The sequence below is a fragment of the Perissodus microlepis genome, chromosome 6 (assembly GCF_051167445.1).
Source record: "Perissodus microlepis isolate ML-2025 ecotype Zambia chromosome 6, ASM5116744v1, whole genome shotgun sequence".
NCBI classification, from domain to species: Eukaryota; Metazoa; Chordata; class Actinopteri; order Cichliformes; family Cichlidae; genus Perissodus; species Perissodus microlepis.
Window position 1 is genome coordinate 19,146,044 of NC_140466.1, and position 18,980 is coordinate 19,165,023.

Below are 18,980 nucleotides of genomic sequence, written 5' to 3' on the forward strand. Positions count from 1 at the left end.
TTTTGAAATCTGCACTTCCAAAACACAGGCATAGAGACAAACGCACTGCACCATAACATCTAAAAGCATTTATTTTTTTTTTCTTTTTGGAAAAAATTAAATATGATCATGAGTATAGGCATATTTAGTCCCCGTCATCAACACAACCCACATGGCATCCACTCACTCGATGCTTAAAAATCAGGAATAACCCAACAGAAAACTGACAAAAGTACAAAAAATATTCAATCATAAAAGATGAACAAAAACCTGAACACATACTTGGATAGTTATATATCATTTATGCAATCCAAAGTGACGTACTTCAGAAGTAAAAAAACAAAAAAGAAAACAAAAGTCATTAAAACCCAGCTCATTTTCAGAGCCTCTGACATGTCCAGGGCACGAGGCAGCGAGCAGAGCTGGGAGCACAGTATCCAGAAATGCTTGACCGCTTAATTTTGTCCATTTACACGCACTGGAAATAAATCAAAAGGCCTTTAAAAGCATTACAGGTGTCACTTGAGAAGCACCTGCAAGTTTCTAACTGGCCTTGTGATGCTATAAACAAGTGAAAGCACCTAAACATACCAAAGTTAGAAACCTAAACTTACCAAAGTGTATAAAATTTTGGTGCCGGTACGTCTGTTAAACGCATCAGGTGTTCCCATATTTAAGCCAACTGCTGCAAAGATTTTAACTGTTTTCACTTAGATATTCAAAAAGTTTTCAGTGGAAAGTTACACAGGCATATTTACAAAATATAACTGTGTAAAAAACCCGATGAGAAAAAAAATATAATAAAAAAAAAATACTGTGCAACACAGACACAAAGAGGAAGAGGTCAAGAGACGTACAGTAGGATTTTCCCAGGGGATTTAATAAGCAACAATCATAACCAGATTAAAACGGCTGTAAAATGTCCATCCTGTTTTTTCTTAAAAATGGCTCCACAAAAGAAGCAAAGAGCAACAAACACAAAGGAAAAAAATAACATGATTCTGAGTAAGACCTACATACAATGAGCTTCAAATCATGACTACAAGGTAAAACCTTCTAGAGTGTGTGTGTGTGTCTGTTTGTGTGTTTTAAGAAAGGTCCATAATGTATCCAGGAAAGCTTTAAGAGTCAGAGGAGCTTGTACGCAGGGTTGGGAGGATATAAGGAAGAGTCTGGCCCAGTCTCTACAGTCTTGGTTTCACCTTCAGTGGTTTCCTCTTTACCTGAAAGACGAAGTTTTGAGTCAGTGTCGGCGCAATCATCATCATCATCATAATCATCATCAACGTAACATGTACACAAATCCTTAGATAATATTTAGGTTGTTCCTTTAAATCAGGGATCTCCCCAAGAGTTCATCAACTTGTACAAACATCTGTAAAAACTAAAAGGTAAATTCTGAGCAACATCTCAGTAGTGATCACTTTGTAATGCAGGTTGCCCCAAAAATCTGTAGGAACAGTAATCACTTTCAGACCACAGGAATATTTTCATTACCCCAGAGGAGGGAGGAACAATCAAAGCTTTTTTTAAAGCTCCTACATCAGAGTAGGCACTCTCTGCACCGACAGACTGTACGGTGGCGTCACATTAGTGACTCCTTTGCAAACATCAAAACTGCCATTTTGAAAGCCAGTGACGAGGGATATAGCTACACAAAGAACCCCATAAACCAACAAAAAACAAAAACAGGTATACCATCACTTCCACATCCTCCATTGTTGTGTTCATGTCACACACAAATTATGTCACAGGACTTTCAGATAATGGAAAATGACCAAAACCGAGGGAGATAGACTTAAGCCAAGTAGGTATTGGTGGAAAAGGGCTGCGAATGGACATTTTAAGTATAAAGTTGCCGTTCATTTTGTTAGGTACACATGCTCAGTTTCTCATAAACTCAAATCTCTTATCAGTCAATCACTTGTTAGCAACTCAGTCCATTTAGGGAATGCAGACATGGTCACCACAACCTGCTAAGGTTTAAAGTGAGCATCAAAAAGTGGAAGAGAGGTGATTCAACATGGTATTTCATGGTATGAGTATTTTAGAAGCTGCTGATCTACTGGGATTTACAGGGAATGATCCCAGAAAATATCCAGCGAATAAAAGTTCTCTGGGAGAAAATACTTTGTTGATGCCAGAGGTCAGAGGGGAATAACCAGAAGGCTGTGAGCTGACAGGAAGGCAGCAATAACTGTGCATACCTCATTACAACCAAGGTATGCAGAAGAGCATCTCTAAACACACAAGTTTGACTTTAAAGCAGATGGTCTACAGCAGGAGAAGACCACACCGGGTGCCACTCCTGTGAGCCAAGAACAGAAAACTGAGGCTGCAGTTCACACATGTCACCAAAACTGGACAGCACAAAACTGAGGCTTAATTTCTGCTGCCACACTGGGAAGGTCGGGGTCAGAATTTGGTGTAAATACCATGAAAGCATCTATCTTGGCTTGTATTATGTTGCAAGCTGCTGGTGGTGGTGTAATCATGTGGGGAGTATTTTCTTGTAGCACTCTGGGCTCCTTAGTACAGCGGTCCCCAACCTTTTTTGCGCCACGGACCGGTTTGTGCCCGACAATATTTTCACGGACCGGCCTTTAAGATGTCGCGGATAAATACAACAAAATCAAACTAGTACCGGTACTGAAAAAAAAGAAGATTTATTCATAACACACGTGAAAAGACCCAGGAAAACAGAGTTAACGAAAAAAAAAAAAGATAACAAAATAACGCTAAAAACCGAAAAAAAACATACATTTCACACCCGAGTCTCAACTCTCGCGGCCCGGTACCGGCCCGTGGCCCGGGGGTTGGGGACCGCTGCCTTAGTACACATAAAGCATTGTTTAAGCACCCTCTGATGGCTGCTTCCAGCAGGGTCAAGGGCCATGTCACAAAGCTTAATGAAAATGAGTTCACTGTACTCAAATGGCCTCCACGATCACCAGATCTGAATTCAGCAAACCACGTTCCTCTCATTCTCAGACCTCACCTCTGCAGGTCAATCTGTCTCTTTGTCCCTTCGTCATTCTGCTGCTGCTGTTTTGACATCTTGATGTTGATTGACTCTGCAGACGGGTTTGAGTTGGGGTCAGCTGCCCTTTTCCTGCCTCTGCTGGTTCCACCCCCCACTGGTGCCGCTCCTCCCTCTTTGTCAGCTGCTACTGGAGCAGCAGCAGCTGATTTAGGCGGGCGACCACGTCGTTTGACAGGCGACGCTTCTGTCCCGGCATCGGGAGCTGCTTTCTGACTGGGCTCGACCTGGGAAACGGCAGTAAGAGTTCAGGTGAGTAAAAGCAGTGCTTAAACGCAGGAAATGTGTAGTTCCCACGTGAGATTACCTTCTTCACCTCTTCAGCCTTGATGACTGGATTCTCATTGTTTTCCTGTGCTCTGCTCTCTGACGATTCGATGGTAGAGCTGCTGTTACTGCGAGACGCAGAGAGTGTCAGTGATGCCGGAAACTTTATGTTTAAGAGCGAGCGCCTGTAGCATCTGCGTGCTTACCTGTTCTTGTTGATTGTTGAGCTCAGAGGAGAGGAGTTGGTGCTGGTGTTACTGGTTGTGTCTGAAGCTGTGGTGGTCTTGGTGAAGATCCTCCTCCCTGGTACCGTCAGAGGCTTGTTCACTGCTCCTAACACAGGAGCTGGTTTGGGCTACATAGTGAAAGAGAATTCAGCTTTCTGTGCTCAGAATAATGTGGCAAATTTTTTAAACCTCTTAGCTCCACATCATGACTCAAATTTAGAGTTTACTGACAAACTGTGGGTAACTAACCTAATGTAACGTAACAAGCCTCGGTGTCGTGCATTTACCTTTCCAGTGAGCAGCATTTGTCTCATTTCTGCCGTCAAATACTCTTTATCGTTTTTGAAGTCCTGTTGAAAGAAATTAAAAACAAGACAACTGATCACCGTAAACCCAAACCATAAATAAGGTCATGATTTAGATTCCTAACTGCACATAAGCACAATTTCCCAGCTCTATACCAGCATGAATCACTTTCCATCCCCAGAAAGAGGTCAAACAGCTCGATTTATGCCTGAGATGACTAAATGTGTCCAACCCTAACCATTTTCCTGTGTGTGTGTGAGACACATATCTTTGTGGGGACCAAAAATTGGAAGTTTACTATGCTTGTGGGGACAAACAGCCCTTATGGTGAGAAAATAAGGGCTGTTCCCCTGAATTTGAAGACTCAAAATGTGGTTTTAGTATCAGGGTTACAATTAGGTTAAAGTTAGGAAAACGCTAAGGAAAAGCATTATGTCACTTAGATGTCCCCACAAAGATATGAAAACATTGTGTGTGTGTATGTGTGTATGGACGGGTATTAACATCTTCGTTGTGACCACGTGGTAGTTTACTATACTTGTGGGGACAAACAGCCTCACGAGTTTGAAGGCATTTTTGAGACTCCAAATGTGGTTTCAGTGTTAGGGTTACAATTAGGTTATGGTTGGGTTTAGGGTAAGGGCCAGGGTTAGGCATTCATTTTTGATGGTTAGGGTTAGGGGCTAGGGAAAGCATTACTCCAATGAGATATCCCCACAAGGATATAAATACACACGTGTGTGTACGTGTGTGTGTGTGTGTGTGTGTGACCTTGTCCTGTATGAGGAAGAACTTGGAGGGTAAGACAGGCTCTTTCGGACAATCCAGGTGACACGCAGTGCTCTTGTTGGCGATCACGAAGAGAGCGACGTCACAGACAATGTACAGTTTCTGTAATCACAACATGAAAGAAAGCCATTCAGTTGCCCGATTGCTAAACACACTGTCTGCCCAATAATGCAGAATCCAAAGATTTTACTTTGTAATTTTAAAGAACAGGAATGACTCAAATTTATAGTTTACTGGCAAACTGTAAATGCAATTCAAAGTATTAACTCTATTATATAAACTACACTGGACATCCAGTCAAAAGTTTTTAAATGTTAAAATGCAAAACTGTAGTAACACTATTACATACCTCGTTGGCCTTTGCATCATCAGGACACTGAGCATCCTTGGTTTGTTTGATATTTTCTACCATCTTCCTAAGAAAGGCATGACTGTTGTTCTCATTCTTGGTCATCAGCACTTCAAGCATGAACCACAGGCATCTATATATGAACACACACACACGGACGGGCACACACACACACGCACAAAATAAATATTCTTTATGCCACAGCTGTACGATCATCACTTATCTGTATTCACTGGACTTTATAATAGAACAAAAGAGCAATTTAGAAATAAGAGCATTTTTGGAAAGGCAGTCTCAGCGGGAGACTAAATCAAAACACACTCACTCTTTGATGTCTTTGAGCTGCTCATATTCATGCGGTTTTGTGAAGTCTGGGTCATGAGCCAGCAGGTGGATCATGTAAGGAACCACATACTCAGGAAGAAGAGAGACAAGTTTTTCTGAGGAGAAAGAGACAATAGCTAATTTTAATGCGTGTGAGTAACTTTCTATGTCCCCTTTTTCAATGTGGGAAAAAGAAAACGCCAGGTGAAATGTTACTTGCTGAATAAGTATCTCAATAAATCTCAGCCAACAATGCTACTACTTTTTCTGTGATGCTGTGTTTGAATTAGAAAAGCCAAACATAAAACTGTAAAATGACCTTTGGCAGGACAAAAACAAAGCTGTTCTGAACGCTGTAATAAAAACAAACCAACAAATAACCATTATCATCAGGTTTCTCTCTTCTGTTTGATGCTTTTTTAATTATGCAGTGACTTAACAACATCTGACTAAAGTATTTATTCCAAAAGCTGTTTTTCCAACTGACTCAAAAGCCTAATATTAACATGACATTAGTAACAATTTGTACTACATTTGGATTAAACATTACTCCGATCCGCTTTCATCATCTAAACTGCCATCTAAGAAAGAGCATATTAAAAACTGATGTTTCAGTGTAGAGAACTGACCCTGAGCGAGGGGGTTTTGTTTGATGTACTCTCTGCGGACGGAGATGTTTTTGAGGAGGCACTGTCGGGCATGTGCGCGGCGCTCCTTCACCGGGTCCTTGGCGCACAGAGCGAACACAGCCAGGTATTCGAGGGGCAGCAGCAATTTCACAAGAGCCAGGTGCAACTTCTGTGCAAAGATCTGACGAACCTGGTAGCACTCGTCCTGCACGGAGGAACAAACCGCGTCAGTGGATATGAAGGTTTTTGTTTTTTTTTTACTTTTTCATCGATGACAGAGGCACTAAAGTCTGATATGAAGGCGAGACTTGCATTGATAACAAGGCCACACAGCTGAAACTGCTCAGGTGTGATGATTTCATGGTAACACGGCTCTTGTGCCAACTTCATAATGGCTCCACCTGCAGCCAGCCTCAGACGGGACATGTCCGATTTACTGTCAGGAGTAGGAAAAAACAACCGGTCACCTCAAAACACGAGCCAAGAAAAATTAAGGTCTCCATCCAAAGCACTCCCACACATATGACTTTTAACAGCTGTCACTCAGCAAAGGGACCTTCAGCCCCAGGTACCTGATCTTCTTCTGCTCTGTGAGGTCTCCTTCGCTGACCAACATGGCTGACAGCAGGCGCAGGGTGGAGTTCGCTGACTTGGATTGGTTGTTCTTCATTCCTAGTAACCAACGCACGAGCAGTTTGATGGCCTGAACCTTTGGGAACAGAAATTTAAAAAGAGAAAGATCCTTGTTATAAAGATTCTGTTTTTAAAATATAATGACACAAAAAGAGTTTTGATGAAGAACCTCAAACAGACTGTATCACAACTGAAATCACCTCTTACCTTAGCAAGAACTTCCGGTGAGACTTCCTCATCAGTGGTCCACAGTTTTCCATTCTTGTTTCCTACCGACTGAAGTAACAAAGGCACAAGCCAATCAGATTTTCACTTTTTCTTTTTGTGCGCGTGTGTACACACACACACACACACACACACACACACACACACACACACACACACACACACACACACACACACACACACACACACACACACACCTTGCCTACATACAGGGGTCTTCACTTACCCGGTCATTCATGAGCAAGTCCTTCACGATGAAGTTGGCAACAATGGATTTCATTGGGGAAGCAAACTGATCTGGAGCCAGCATGGAGATATGGCCCAAGGACACGAGAGGCGTGATGAGCTGCTCTGGGACGTCTGCGTTCAGACTACGTGACAGAGGCTGGAAGAAGAAACAAACGGTGTGAATACATCAATACAAAGAAAGGAACGATGACAAAATGTTTGAATAAAGCAGACACATATTTGATATGCAATCGAGGTGATGTAAAATCATACGATTGCTCAAGTGGAATAATTGAATACCTCAAAAATCTGTGCCAGCTGCACTTCCTTGTTGTTGAAGATGGCATGAATACAGTGAACAGCCTGCTTGGCCTGGTGAGGGGTGCCCCGCTTGGCCTTCTGATGCAAGATAGGAATCAGAGTCCTGATGGACAAACAAGAACAAGCCATTAAAGACCAACACAGCTAATTTTGTAATTTTTTTTAACCCCTAACTTAGCATCTTCAAATGTATAGTGCTGTTATCTAATGATTTACCATTGGTGAAGCACCGATAAGTAAGTATATTGAAAGTAAAGGCACATCTCTTGAAACGTAAAGACTCCTGGCGCATTTACGTCTCTGTAAATTTATGTCACTTACGATCTTATCTGCTGTAACTCCGTCTCGATCTTCTGCCCAGTGTTTCTGAAAATCTGGATGGCTGCCTCTGCAACTTTGTCATCCTCCATCTTCAAACACTGGAGCAGAGACTCGTAGGTCTCTGCCGAGTGAAATGCGGTGGGGTGGGTGAAAGACAGAACCTGGAAACAGAGAAGGAAATGTTTTCTAAGCAGCATCATACAGGTATTTTGTTCTTCTTATTATTGTGTGCTGACAATTTGATTTCAGTACACTTTGGTGACAGCATGTACCTTGAGTAGCTCCAGTCCTGAACGGATGGCTGTATCAGGGGTAACACCTTCCTCATCATCATCAGCTGTGCCCTCAATAGACTTGTTCAACAGCTTTACCAGAGCACTAAAGTAAAAGATGAAACACAGATTATTACTACTCCTATATTAAGCACATTTATGTCCAAATTTGTTTGGTTATAGCTTCAGGAAGTAAAAAGGGTTGAGTAGAAACTGTTAGACTGCAAAGCATGAGAAGTAAAAGTCATTCAGTACATGTGTTTACTCAGAATGGTGTTTTTCCACAATGAAGAAAGGGTTAAACTTATGCCCTGCCAGAGGCCTGCAGTTACACCCTATCACCACTAGGTGTCTCAGTGAATGAGGAAAGTCTGTCTATGGTAAAGTGTTACACAATGACAGAGACAAAGCTAGGGCATGAAGCAGTCTGAGTGAGGGGAAGAGACACACTGCTAGTCATAATTGAATTTTTCTGACCTGATGGCTTCAGAGTCGATGTGAACAGGAGCAATACGCTCCAACAGGAACTTCACCATCTCCAGGAACGGGTTAGTGGGCTGTTTGGGGAACGTCAACTTCCGAGTGATTTCCCTCTGCAGAGAGTATAAACAGCATCATAACATCTTAATACTTGTCATTCTGTGCATGTTATTATGCATGCACATTCACAGCAAGTCATGTATTATTAAAACTCTGGTTAAGAGGGGAAAAAAGTAAACCTAGCAGTTATTTTGCTCTCTATCACAGTTCAAGACTGAAATCTGTCACAGAAATCTGCATTTTCTTTGACTGACTGGACCTTTAATTTAAAAATAAAGTTGTTTTGGGTATTTCGTGCTTGTGGTCTGATACATTCAAACTAACAGCACTGAAATTAGGGACCAAACCATTAAAGAGAGGAGGCATCAAACATGTCATCTCACCACACAAATCTCAGCTTGTTTGCAGGAGCACGTCGGACTGATGAGCATCTCCAGCTGAACTCGGAGCTTCTCATCCTCACCGAGTACCTGATTGAACTTCTTCATGAAGTCCTGAGCTTTCCCAGCATCTGGGAGGTTCTCTGAAAACACAAGGCAGAGTTATAATAGGCGGTAAGTTATGCACCTAAAGAATTCAAGCTGACCCACTGGATTATCCATCATATATCCACAGACTGCAACAATGACACCTTGACATGAGGACTGGTGTGGCCGAGAGACAAATATTGACCTCATGATTTGTGAACAACACGCTTGGACATGTTAAGCAACCATGACGACACCATTTGCATGTATTTAAAGAATAGTGATATTGTGCTATATATACACAAATACACACTGTTTCAATGGTGGATACTAGGACTAATACTGGGCCAAAGTTTCAAATAAAAAAATGCAAATAATCAGGGTAAAAAGCTCAGGTTTCAAACTGTTTTAAACACTCGTCTAGTTTCTGACAGTTTTTCTAGTCTTGGCTCTGTGTGATGTAAAAGAGAGAGCCTGTCTTTAATGTGAACACATCTCCAGCTGTGAGTAAATGGTAAATGAACTGGTTCGTATATGGTGCTTTTCTCCTTTACCTGAGCACTTTAAGCACTTTATACAACATGCATCACTCACCCATTAACACCCTAATGAAAGCATCATAGAGGAACTTGGGGTTCAGTATCTTGCCCAAGGATACAGGCTGAAGCCGCCAGTGATCAAACTACCAACCTTCCAATTAGAAGATGACCTGGTAAGCTACAGCCAGGAGGTAGGTTATTAGTGTGAGGACAAATAACCCACTTGCTGCTCAAACCGTGCTTATGAGGGGCAACCAATCAAAGAAAGACGATTTAAAGAGAAGCTGGCCTTAAAGAACAAGGACCTGTCTAGTGTTTGTGTGTTTGCAACTTACTGGCAATACTCATCAACTTCCCAAACATTGCTGTGTTGTTGGCCTCAGACTAAGAGAAAGGGAGAGAGAGAAAAAGAACCAGGTTATAGTTTTAAAGAATAGGATGGAACAGGTGATCAGTGCGTGTGTTTGCATAAATGTACCACTGGCAGCTTGTGGAGGTCAAGCAGCTCCTTGACGAGGCCTCTGAGCATGTTCTGACACTTCCACATCTCATTCAGGGCCCTGAAAGCAAAAATTAATTACACCGAGAGAGAAAAATGTGGCATGAAGCATCGCGAGAACACAGGGAAGATCAATATACTGTCCCTGTAAAGCCTGGATTATACTCTACTGCAGACACGGACAGCTGGAAACTCGAAAACCGAGTATTCAGTCTTGTTATGCTTCTTTGAAGTCCACTTGTCTGCCGCCTGGGGCACATTTGTAAGTTGTGCATTGTAAAACAAATTCTCTGCAGACAAGTCCACGCCGCCACAAAAAACAAAAACCAGACAGGCACACAGACATCCGCACAGACCCTTACGGTTACCGCAAGATGATGAAATTTATGTCACACAGACTCTACGGGACGCATACATGTGTAAAGAATAATCCAGGCAGTTTTATGGTGTGTGTAATATAAAAATATACTGGTCATTTTTCATTTGTACGTATCTATGATGATTTGATGGTGTCATTAGTGTGGGTTTACTGACTTGACAGCGTTCGTGTCCAGGCAGGCATACAGGTAGTAGAGGCATTTCATCTTCTCCTCTGTATCAAGATTGTGAGGGACCATGTACTGGGCAAAGATCTTCTCAACTAATAACCTGCAGGAAAGGAAGGAAGAATTGTTTGAAACACAGAAAAATCAATAAATCAGCTAGGGTGAAAGTTTAAAGGCCTTCTCTGCTTTAAACACTACCCAGTAGTGGACAACTAGCCTTATTCTGCAACATTAATCCAGGAGAAAAGCTCATTATCAAAAACACTGTAGGAAAACAGTTCCTTTAAAACACATCAGACTCTAAGTTGTCCTCTTAGCCTGCAGCAAAGACCTGGTGCTGTAAAGTGGTGCACTGAATTGGTCTGTCAGCCTCATTTCTCATTACCGGAGTTGCTGCTAAGGCTGGTCTGCAGGTCACAAGGTACAAATGCTCAAATATTTCACCTCAGTCCTCCTAACACAATTATCAATTAATTGAATCTAAAACTTATCCGCACTGTTTCCTTTTCTAAAAATGAAAAACAAAATAACTTCAATACTTTTACTTTTTTGCCCTCGCAGATTCGCTTTTGCCTTTTAAAATGCAAATGAAATATAAACAAAACAAACAATATAAAATAAAAAGTAAACCTCTTGGGTTTTGTGAATTTGATTCTTAGCAGCAGTAAATCATTAGTCCAATTTGTAAAGCCTGCATGTTCTCACTTGTCGTCGATGCTGTTCTGGTAGTAGATGTGCAGCAGTTTGTCTTTGATCCAGCTGATCTTTTGGGCAGACTCTTTTCCAGCCTCGTGGTGCAGACAGTATTTCTTGTAAAGCTGAGCCAGGCCCATCATGGCCTCCTTACGCACACGCCACTGCAGCAAGAGGGAGGAAAAGAGAAGAGAAAAAGATTAAAGATGAAAAAATGTAATTAAGATTTTGGAATTAAATTATATTATTTCTTGTTTGATAAGGAAATTATGTTGCATTCAGGGAAATTTCATCTCTTTTATGAACACTGTTATATGTTATACATAATTCACTTCATAAGGTCAATAACTACTGATGATGGCACTAAAATTACACTATTGTTGCCATGACAACGTTAAGTGACAAGCCAATAAACCCACACGTCACTAGTTCTAATGTAACACATGCCCAGTATCTGTACTACAAATATTTATCTTACCCTCTTGTCCAAGGTCCTTTCCCGTACAAAGCCTAACAGCTGGTCATTGACCAAGTTGAGGTCTTTTTTCCCAGCATTAATGATGGTGACAATGACATCATGACGAATGGCTTCCTCTGGGTCGTGGGAACGCACCTTCAAATACTCTGAGGGAATAAAGAATAATAAAGATAAGCAAGAATATTTCTGTTAAATCAAGATGAAAAACAGCGGGTTAAGACTGAAAGTGGAAAAACTCCCAAACACAAAAAAAACAAAGCAAACCTGTCAGGTCTTTTGCCAAGTCTGGGTGGTTCATGAGGCAGTGGCTGGCAAACTTTACACACTCTAGCCTGACTGGTACATGGATGTCATTGAACCTGGAAACCAAAATACAGTTACACATAATTAATTTAATTAGGCATTAAACTTTGTAGGTAAAAAAAAAAAAAAAGTGCCTCAGTAAAACTTAGTAAATAAGACTGATGAGGCCTACACTGTTTCCCCACACAGACTTTACATAGGCAGGTCTCACAGGCACCAAAGAATAATTGGCCACTTATTTTAAGCATTTCTTTTCTTCTTTAAGTTTTTACACAGAAAACGCCCTCTCTGCAATAAAAGTACTAGAGGAAAATCCCCTCACTATTATTTTTAAAGGTTAGTCACTGCTTATTAGTGAGCCTGTGCCCTTCCTGTCTTGTGTTTTCTCTGCTGTCTGACTCACTGGCCAAGTTGCTCTTGTGGTGGTCCTCACTATCGTTCAGTTAGATCATCAAAGATGACTACGTCCTGCTTGATGTGCTTCAACCCCACAGTCTTGGACTTGCTGCAAGCTCAAACTAGAACGTTGGGTTACTTAATGTAATTCCTGGTTCTTTGATAACAGAGTCAGGTGTTTCACTAGGGGAAACGCCTTGGTGTGACCAACTACGGAAGTCACGATTCCCATAGTGAAACACAGAGCGAAGTTAGAAAAAGAACCTTTATTCAGCTGCCTCTAAATAGAGGGCTGAGTCCACCTCCTTACAGGACTCCTTAAATGAAGGGATCTTTGTTCTGCTCTGGACAGCTGCTGTAACCAGAACCAGGTAGAGAATTTTTGCATTCACTGCAACACCAAACGACCCAAGATTGGAGAGCAGAACAAGGACTTTCCATTACCGGGTGAAGTCCACTGAGTGTGGGAAACATTTGCTATCCTTTGACCTTAATAATTATACTTCAAAATTAACTACCAAAACATGTGCCTTGCATACACACATGCACAGATAACCCCATCACCCCAACCCTCACCTGTCAACACCATGAATAGGATCCAAATCTGTAGGAAACCCAACTAGCAGGACAAATCTGTACACATTTTACTGATAGGTGAGCTGAGGTCACACTTTACACTGTTCACCAATTCTCCATTAATCTGAGCTCTTTTTGGAGCCAGGAAACTTTCCCTTTTCCCCCATTGTGCTAAATGGATAGACCAGTTCCCAACTAAAACACTACAGATCCAATTTATAGATAAATCATAAGATGATGGAAGTAAATTCACTTCTCTCTACATAACTTCTCCTTAACTAATATAATTGTAATAAAAATGACATTTTTGCATTAATGCCATCTCTTTACACGTTTCTTTGTCTCTCGTGACTGAATCAAGGCAGCTTAAAACATTACTTCATGTCTGTGTTCACGTCACCCACCGTCCTAGGAAGCACTGCCACAGTGGTCTGTTCTGCGAGGCCAGCTCAGAGTCTTTGGCCCCGAACAACTTTGCCAGCAACCGTACAACAGCAAGACGCTCCTCACCATCATTGCTCTGCAAACACAACACACACACACACACACACACACTTATTTTTAATACCGGCTGCAGCTTTTATCTCATCTTGAAGCTGTTATTAATACTGTTCATATCTTGTGCTCAGACCCATTTCACATACTGCTGCACACACAGAGCAGCGCGTGTGTTTCAGCCACTCCCTTGAAGACAGTTTTATTTTAAAGTATGAATTTTTTTTTCCCCACTTGCTGGTCACTCATTCTTACAGTATCTACAGAAACGGCTCAGTTATGACGGCCAACTCAATACAGAGGTGGCTTACTGTGATGGTGTAAAGGTACTGGGCACTCAAAGAGTCATGTCATGACCAAAAAGACTTCATACAAGAAAAGCTGGTCTTCAAAAACATCTGCGTGACAAACAAAACAACTGAGCATCTAACTAAGAAAAGGAAAAGTGAATGAAAGATAACAGACGAGTCATTACTCAGTGGTGATGCAAGATGAAACCTCAGTGATGCACTGATATCTCAGCCAAGAGTGCGTTTTGGCAGATATCGCCTTGCTGACTGATATCAAACATGACGAGGTTTACTGATGTCTGTGGCTGATGTTTATCGGCTCTACCACATGACTCTTGCTCTCGCTAAATTTTCAGAGCTCATTGGACGACGAACTGAAATATATTAAAGCAGGTCATATTTTATGATGAAGATTTCTTGTTCTAAAGAACAAGATCACGGAGCAAGCGACGGAAATCAGCTTTCTCTGAAGGGTGGCTGGTCTCTCCCTTAGGGTAATGAGTTCGGTTATTTGAGACATCCACATTGAAAGGAGCCAGTTAAGGTTTAACAAGGATGCCTCCTAGGTGAGGTGTTTTGGATATGTCCCACCGGGAGGTGGCCCAGGACATGCTGGAGAGATATCTCTCAACATGTCTGGTAACATCTGTGTGTTCCCCCAGATAAACTAGAGGAGGTGGCTGGGGAGAGGGAGGTCTGGGCTTCTCTGCTTAGGCTGATGCTCCTGCAATTTGCCCCAGATAAGCAGAAGAAAATGGATGGATGGATGATTTTTAATAATAATAATAATAATAATGGATTGGATTATTATAGCGCTAAGTAAGAGAGAAAAGGTTTATGCAGAGACATACTTTAATATTATTTATTTCATGCCTCCTTATGTGTTCTGAAAACCAGGTTTAATGAAATTATCGATATTTTCATATGAAGATTCTGCCACGTTATATTAGAGGAAGCAAACAAAGCCTTGGCCACTAGCCTCAAGCAGAACTGAGTGGCCAGCAGAGGTCTGTAAGCTCACTTCTTTCTAAATCTAATTCAAACCATTAGCCTGCACTCCTCAAGGGACATGAAGGTAATGAATCACATTCTGCACAGGCCCCTTCTGGAGCCAGAAAAAGATTTATGCTACTTAAAAAACAAAAACAAATCTCATTAACCCTTTAAGACCTACCATAGAACCAAGTCCACCAGAGCTTATATTATATTTTTACATGCTGTAGTGCCATTTTTGGGAGCATTTCAAGTTGCTATACATCAATACAACAATTATAGCCCAGATTTTAATAATATGTCTGCATTAAGTGCATAGTAATTACATAAATTGCAAAAAAGTGCAATAAACTACAAAAAAAATTGAAAATTGTTTTTGCTTTTTTAACATATATTTCTAGTTAGAGAAATTTAAGAGGCTCATCCCTCAAAACTGTAAATACAAAAAAGTTGCACAAAATAGTTTCCTACCACAGGAAATTTATTTTAAGTGTCTTCATAGTTTTATTTTTGAGATACACCAATTTTCATATACTGCAGGAAAAACGAAAAAAATATATTATAGTGCAAATTTGCAAAAAAGCAGCATATGCATCAAAATAAAATATTTCCAGCAGTGCAATATGAGTCCTCAGCATCCCAGAAACGACACAGAAAGTCATAAAGTCAAAGATAACTTTTAAAAACACAAGTATAGGCCCTGAGGCCCTGATGGTAAAAAAAAAACTACATTTCCGCGAAATGACATCACTTCCGGTTTCGGGCAGGTCATGGCGGACATGCAAAAGTTCGCGCTGACGTCTATTCCAACGTAGGAAGTGTTATAAACAGCTGATCGGATCGGCAAAGCGTGTTTCTGGAATATTATGTTTTTGTTGCTGCAAGTGCTTTTTATGAAGTTTTTGCAAAGCTATATGTGGAAGGAAACTGTGACCTAGGACAAGCTGATGGCATAAGATGTAAGTACAACTCCTCCGTTTTCATATGCAAAAAAAATTATTGCGCTAGCTTACGTGGTTGCAGTGCTACCGGGATTTAAAAATAGTTACGCAAAACAGAGCGTGCCCGCTCCGACCGGCTCTAAAGGGTTAAGATGAATCTAGATTAGTCAAATACAGTCCTCCGCTTTTCCTTTAACCTTCAGTAAGTTGACAACCCATTAAACACCAACACCACAAAGGTTAAATAATATTAAAAATGCATACTGTTAATCAACAACAGGGTTAAAGTCTGTTTTGTGATTGTTGTCTTCACCTTAAGCTTGAACTCCAGTTGTGGCATGACAGAGGTAAGCAGCATAGGATCAATGGCAAACAGTTCCTGGATGAGGTCAAAGACGTGCTCTGATAAATCGCTGACTGATGACTTGCCCATCACTAAAACCTGATTGAAGAACTAAAGATGAAAAATAAAACACTGCATTAGATTAAAAAAAAAATATTAGAGACACACTGAAATTTAAACGAACCAAATACAAGGGAGAAGGTGCAAGTAAAACATTAAAATATGCAACTGAGTGCAGGACGCTACGCACATTTGCAATACATGTCTCAATGGTCTGGACAGTCCTCTTCAGCAGAGTCTTAGCAAGATCATATGCTTGCTTGTTCAGATTCTGTTCCAAGGAAGGCGAAAAATGAAAATTAAATCCGGTGAAGTGTATTATTCTTTTGATTTTATATTGTACATTGCTATGTTATTTGCTGTTTACCTTGTGTGCAGGGATGAGATTAATGAGGATGGTGTCCAGCAGCTCCTGTGTGACACCATCTCCCTCCATGATGATAGAACTCATCAGATCCAACATGTGCATCTGTACCTTGTGGTTATGGCTGTTACTATGAAGGAAGAAAGACAGAAATCCTTTCAGTGTAATAACAGGAGGAATAATTAAACAAAGAAAAATAAAAACAATAATAATGATAATCAAAAACTAACTATAAACAATTCATACGGTGTTTATTATAATCCCATTTAGTAGTAAAATCTAAAAGCATACATGTCTTTATGCTAAAATAAATCACATCTATCGGTTTTCCTTCAATTTACATATTTTAAACTCTGGTGTAAAAAGAGTTTGACAGACTCGAGCAATAACAAAAGTCTTTACTTGATAACAGAGAAGAGTGTTTTGAAAAGCTGGATGAAGATCTCATTGCAGTCCTCCAGTTCAAAGCAAATGTTGTACGACTTCACCCAAGCCAGGTTCTATAGAAAACAACAAAGCCATAAATGTTACTTTTTTTTTAGCAGTTAATACTATTACCGCGTACTTTACCTTGAACTAAAATCCATAAACACACTGAATGTGTATGGTTAAAAGCTTATGATACTATCAAATATGACAACGCAAAGTAACATATCCTGCTATTTCAGTAGCTGGAAACAGAGAATGGAAATTTTCCATGAAAACAGATTAAATTATTAATTACTTTTTTTTTGTTAGTCACCCAAACTGTTTTAGCTCCAAACATGAACAGTGATCTCTCCTTTAGCACCTTACCTCCAGCAGGTAGAAGTATCGGTTAAACTGAGGACTCTTGGTGTCTTCTAGTCCCTTTAACTGTCTAGTGATGAAGAGGAAGATGTCCTAGGGAATTTTGGGAAATTGAGTTAGTGCTGTTGAGTACACACAAGTTTCACAGTAGTAGTGACAAAGATGATCAATGGAGGGCTTGCAACCAATATTCACTTGAGGTGTGCTTCATGGTAAAATAACTTTGCCGTGGTTTTGAATGAAAGAACTGGACGTCAACGCTGTAATCTTGCTGCAAATTCAACCATGCCATTAATTCACAACTCAATTTTGTTTACTTTTGATGTAAAATTATATTAATGGACTCAATAAGATTTGAGCACATTTTTAAAGGGGTATGCACAATTACTACACTTAGAGATTAAGCTTTGGTCCCTCACTAGTAAGGGCAATGTGTAACCGCATGTGGTGCAGGTGTTAACCCATCAGGAAAGAAAGCCGCTGACGCTAACAGTTTTAACATTAGCCACACCCCGGCAAACCAATATGACCCTGCGTGTGTGCATGAGATCACAGTAGACACACATTTCAGGGTCATTTTGGTTCACCATAAACTAGCAATCAAACACACTCAACTATTAGCCAGGAAACAGGCCAATAAGTGAACAAAAGTCAATATTTTGATTTAGTCCACAAATTTGATGACAGCTGTCATTTCAACTTGTCTAATCATCAAAAATCTGGACTACTATAAGACTCCCTTGAAGACAGTGTTCAGTCCAAGGTTGGTATCTAACCTTGAGTTTATCATGGGAGGTATAGGGAGCCTCAGGGGCATAGATCCTGAAGATATCAGCCAGGCAGCAGGCCACTAGTAGCCGAACATCTTTATTGGGGTTCCTAAGGAAGAACTCTGATGCAAGGTGGAGTGCCAGGCCGAGGTATTGCTGCTTTTCCTCTTCTGAGTCTTGATCCATGTCCATGTATGTCTTCACCACCATCTGTTAAACAGAGTGACAAGGGTGGAGGTTGAAATGGTGGATGCATGCATTTAAAAAAAAATAAAGCAAGTGGAATATTTCACAGCTCTGTTTCAATACAAAATACAAAATATAGTTGCTTGTGTTCCCAGTGTTTTTGTCATAGAAAAAAAAGGTATGTAAAAAATATGAGGTGAGCTACATCTTACCCAAACCTTCTACTACAGACCTTCTGGCTAACAGCAACATCTCTAAGCCAATGGGGAATGCGCCCTAAGAAGTTCTACAAAAATTGCTGAATGGCCTTTACATACAATGCAATTGTAATGTAATTAATCCCCTTAGGTTAATAGAAAAGCAGTCTCACCAAAACATCCACCAGAGAGAGCAGACAGGTGACTTTTCATCTGTATGACATAAGACAGGTACTGCCATGAGAGGCACACGTTTTCCTTATCCATTTATGAGTTTCTCCTCTACAAACATAACATTTGCAATGTACTTTGTGATGTATGGCTGACCACTAGACCAGCTACATCTGCAAATGAACAACAACTCCACTGTCTTGGATTGCAGCTGATAAAGGTAGTCATTGTTTTGCTCTGGAGCTCAGCTGACGGTGGCCCTGGACTACATCTAACCCAGAGATGATGTCTTCTTTAGCAAAGCAGCTGGATAATAGTATGGACCACCACATCAGCAACCTGCTCAGCAGGCTAGCAAATATAGAAATTGGGACGGGCTTTAAAACAAGAAAGACCAAATTATTGATGCACGGCATCATTATCTTCGAACATTTA

At 40.7% G+C, this 18,980-nt stretch overlaps 1 protein-coding gene across 6 annotated transcripts in view; it reads right to left on the bottom strand.

Moving 5' to 3' along the window:
- Positions 1-53: 53 nt before the first annotated feature.
- pds5a (PDS5 cohesin associated factor A) overlaps positions 54-18,980 on the bottom strand; it is a 28,210-nt gene continuing 9,283 nt past the window's right edge. For 3 of the 6 annotated variants that reach the window (XM_084931310.1, XM_084931311.1, XM_084931312.1), the window contains exons 3-33: positions 17,998-18,201; positions 17,228-17,314; positions 16,835-16,932; positions 16,436-16,562; positions 16,259-16,339; positions 15,979-16,119; positions 13,351-13,466; positions 11,936-12,030; positions 11,672-11,817; positions 11,206-11,357; positions 10,490-10,603; positions 9,935-10,016; positions 9,792-9,840; positions 8,834-8,973; positions 8,388-8,503; positions 7,911-8,016; positions 7,639-7,799; positions 7,297-7,420; positions 6,995-7,153; positions 6,751-6,819; positions 6,483-6,619; positions 6,223-6,346; positions 5,911-6,115; positions 5,283-5,397; positions 4,958-5,090; positions 4,591-4,710; positions 3,801-3,863; positions 3,493-3,641; positions 3,327-3,414; positions 2,978-3,246; positions 54-1,202 (exon numbers count right to left, since the gene is read on the bottom strand). In XM_084931310.1, coding sequence (XP_084787436.1) covers positions 1,199-1,202; positions 2,978-3,246; positions 3,327-3,414; positions 3,493-3,641; positions 3,801-3,863; positions 4,591-4,710; positions 4,958-5,090; positions 5,283-5,397; positions 5,911-6,115; positions 6,223-6,346; positions 6,483-6,619; positions 6,751-6,819; positions 6,995-7,153; positions 7,297-7,420; positions 7,639-7,799; positions 7,911-8,016; positions 8,388-8,503; positions 8,834-8,973; positions 9,792-9,840; positions 9,935-10,016; positions 10,490-10,603; positions 11,206-11,357; positions 11,672-11,817; positions 11,936-12,030; positions 13,351-13,466; positions 15,979-16,119; positions 16,259-16,339; positions 16,436-16,562; positions 16,835-16,932; positions 17,228-17,314; positions 17,998-18,201 — 3,774 coding nt within the window. In that variant the 3' untranslated portion in view covers positions 54-1,198. Of the gene's footprint in view, positions 1,203-2,973; positions 3,247-3,326; positions 3,415-3,492; positions 3,642-3,800; positions 3,864-4,590; positions 4,711-4,957; positions 5,091-5,282; positions 5,398-5,910; positions 6,116-6,222; positions 6,347-6,482; positions 6,620-6,750; positions 6,820-6,994; positions 7,154-7,296; positions 7,421-7,638; positions 7,800-7,910; positions 8,017-8,387; positions 8,504-8,833; positions 8,974-9,791; positions 9,841-9,934; positions 10,017-10,489; positions 10,604-11,205; positions 11,358-11,671; positions 11,818-11,935; positions 12,031-13,350; positions 13,467-15,978; positions 16,120-16,258; positions 16,340-16,435; positions 16,563-16,834; positions 16,933-17,227; positions 17,315-17,997; positions 18,202-18,980 lie in introns of those variants that run through there. The other 3 variants (XM_084931314.1, XM_084931315.1, XM_084931313.1) reach the window with 3 other exon arrangements.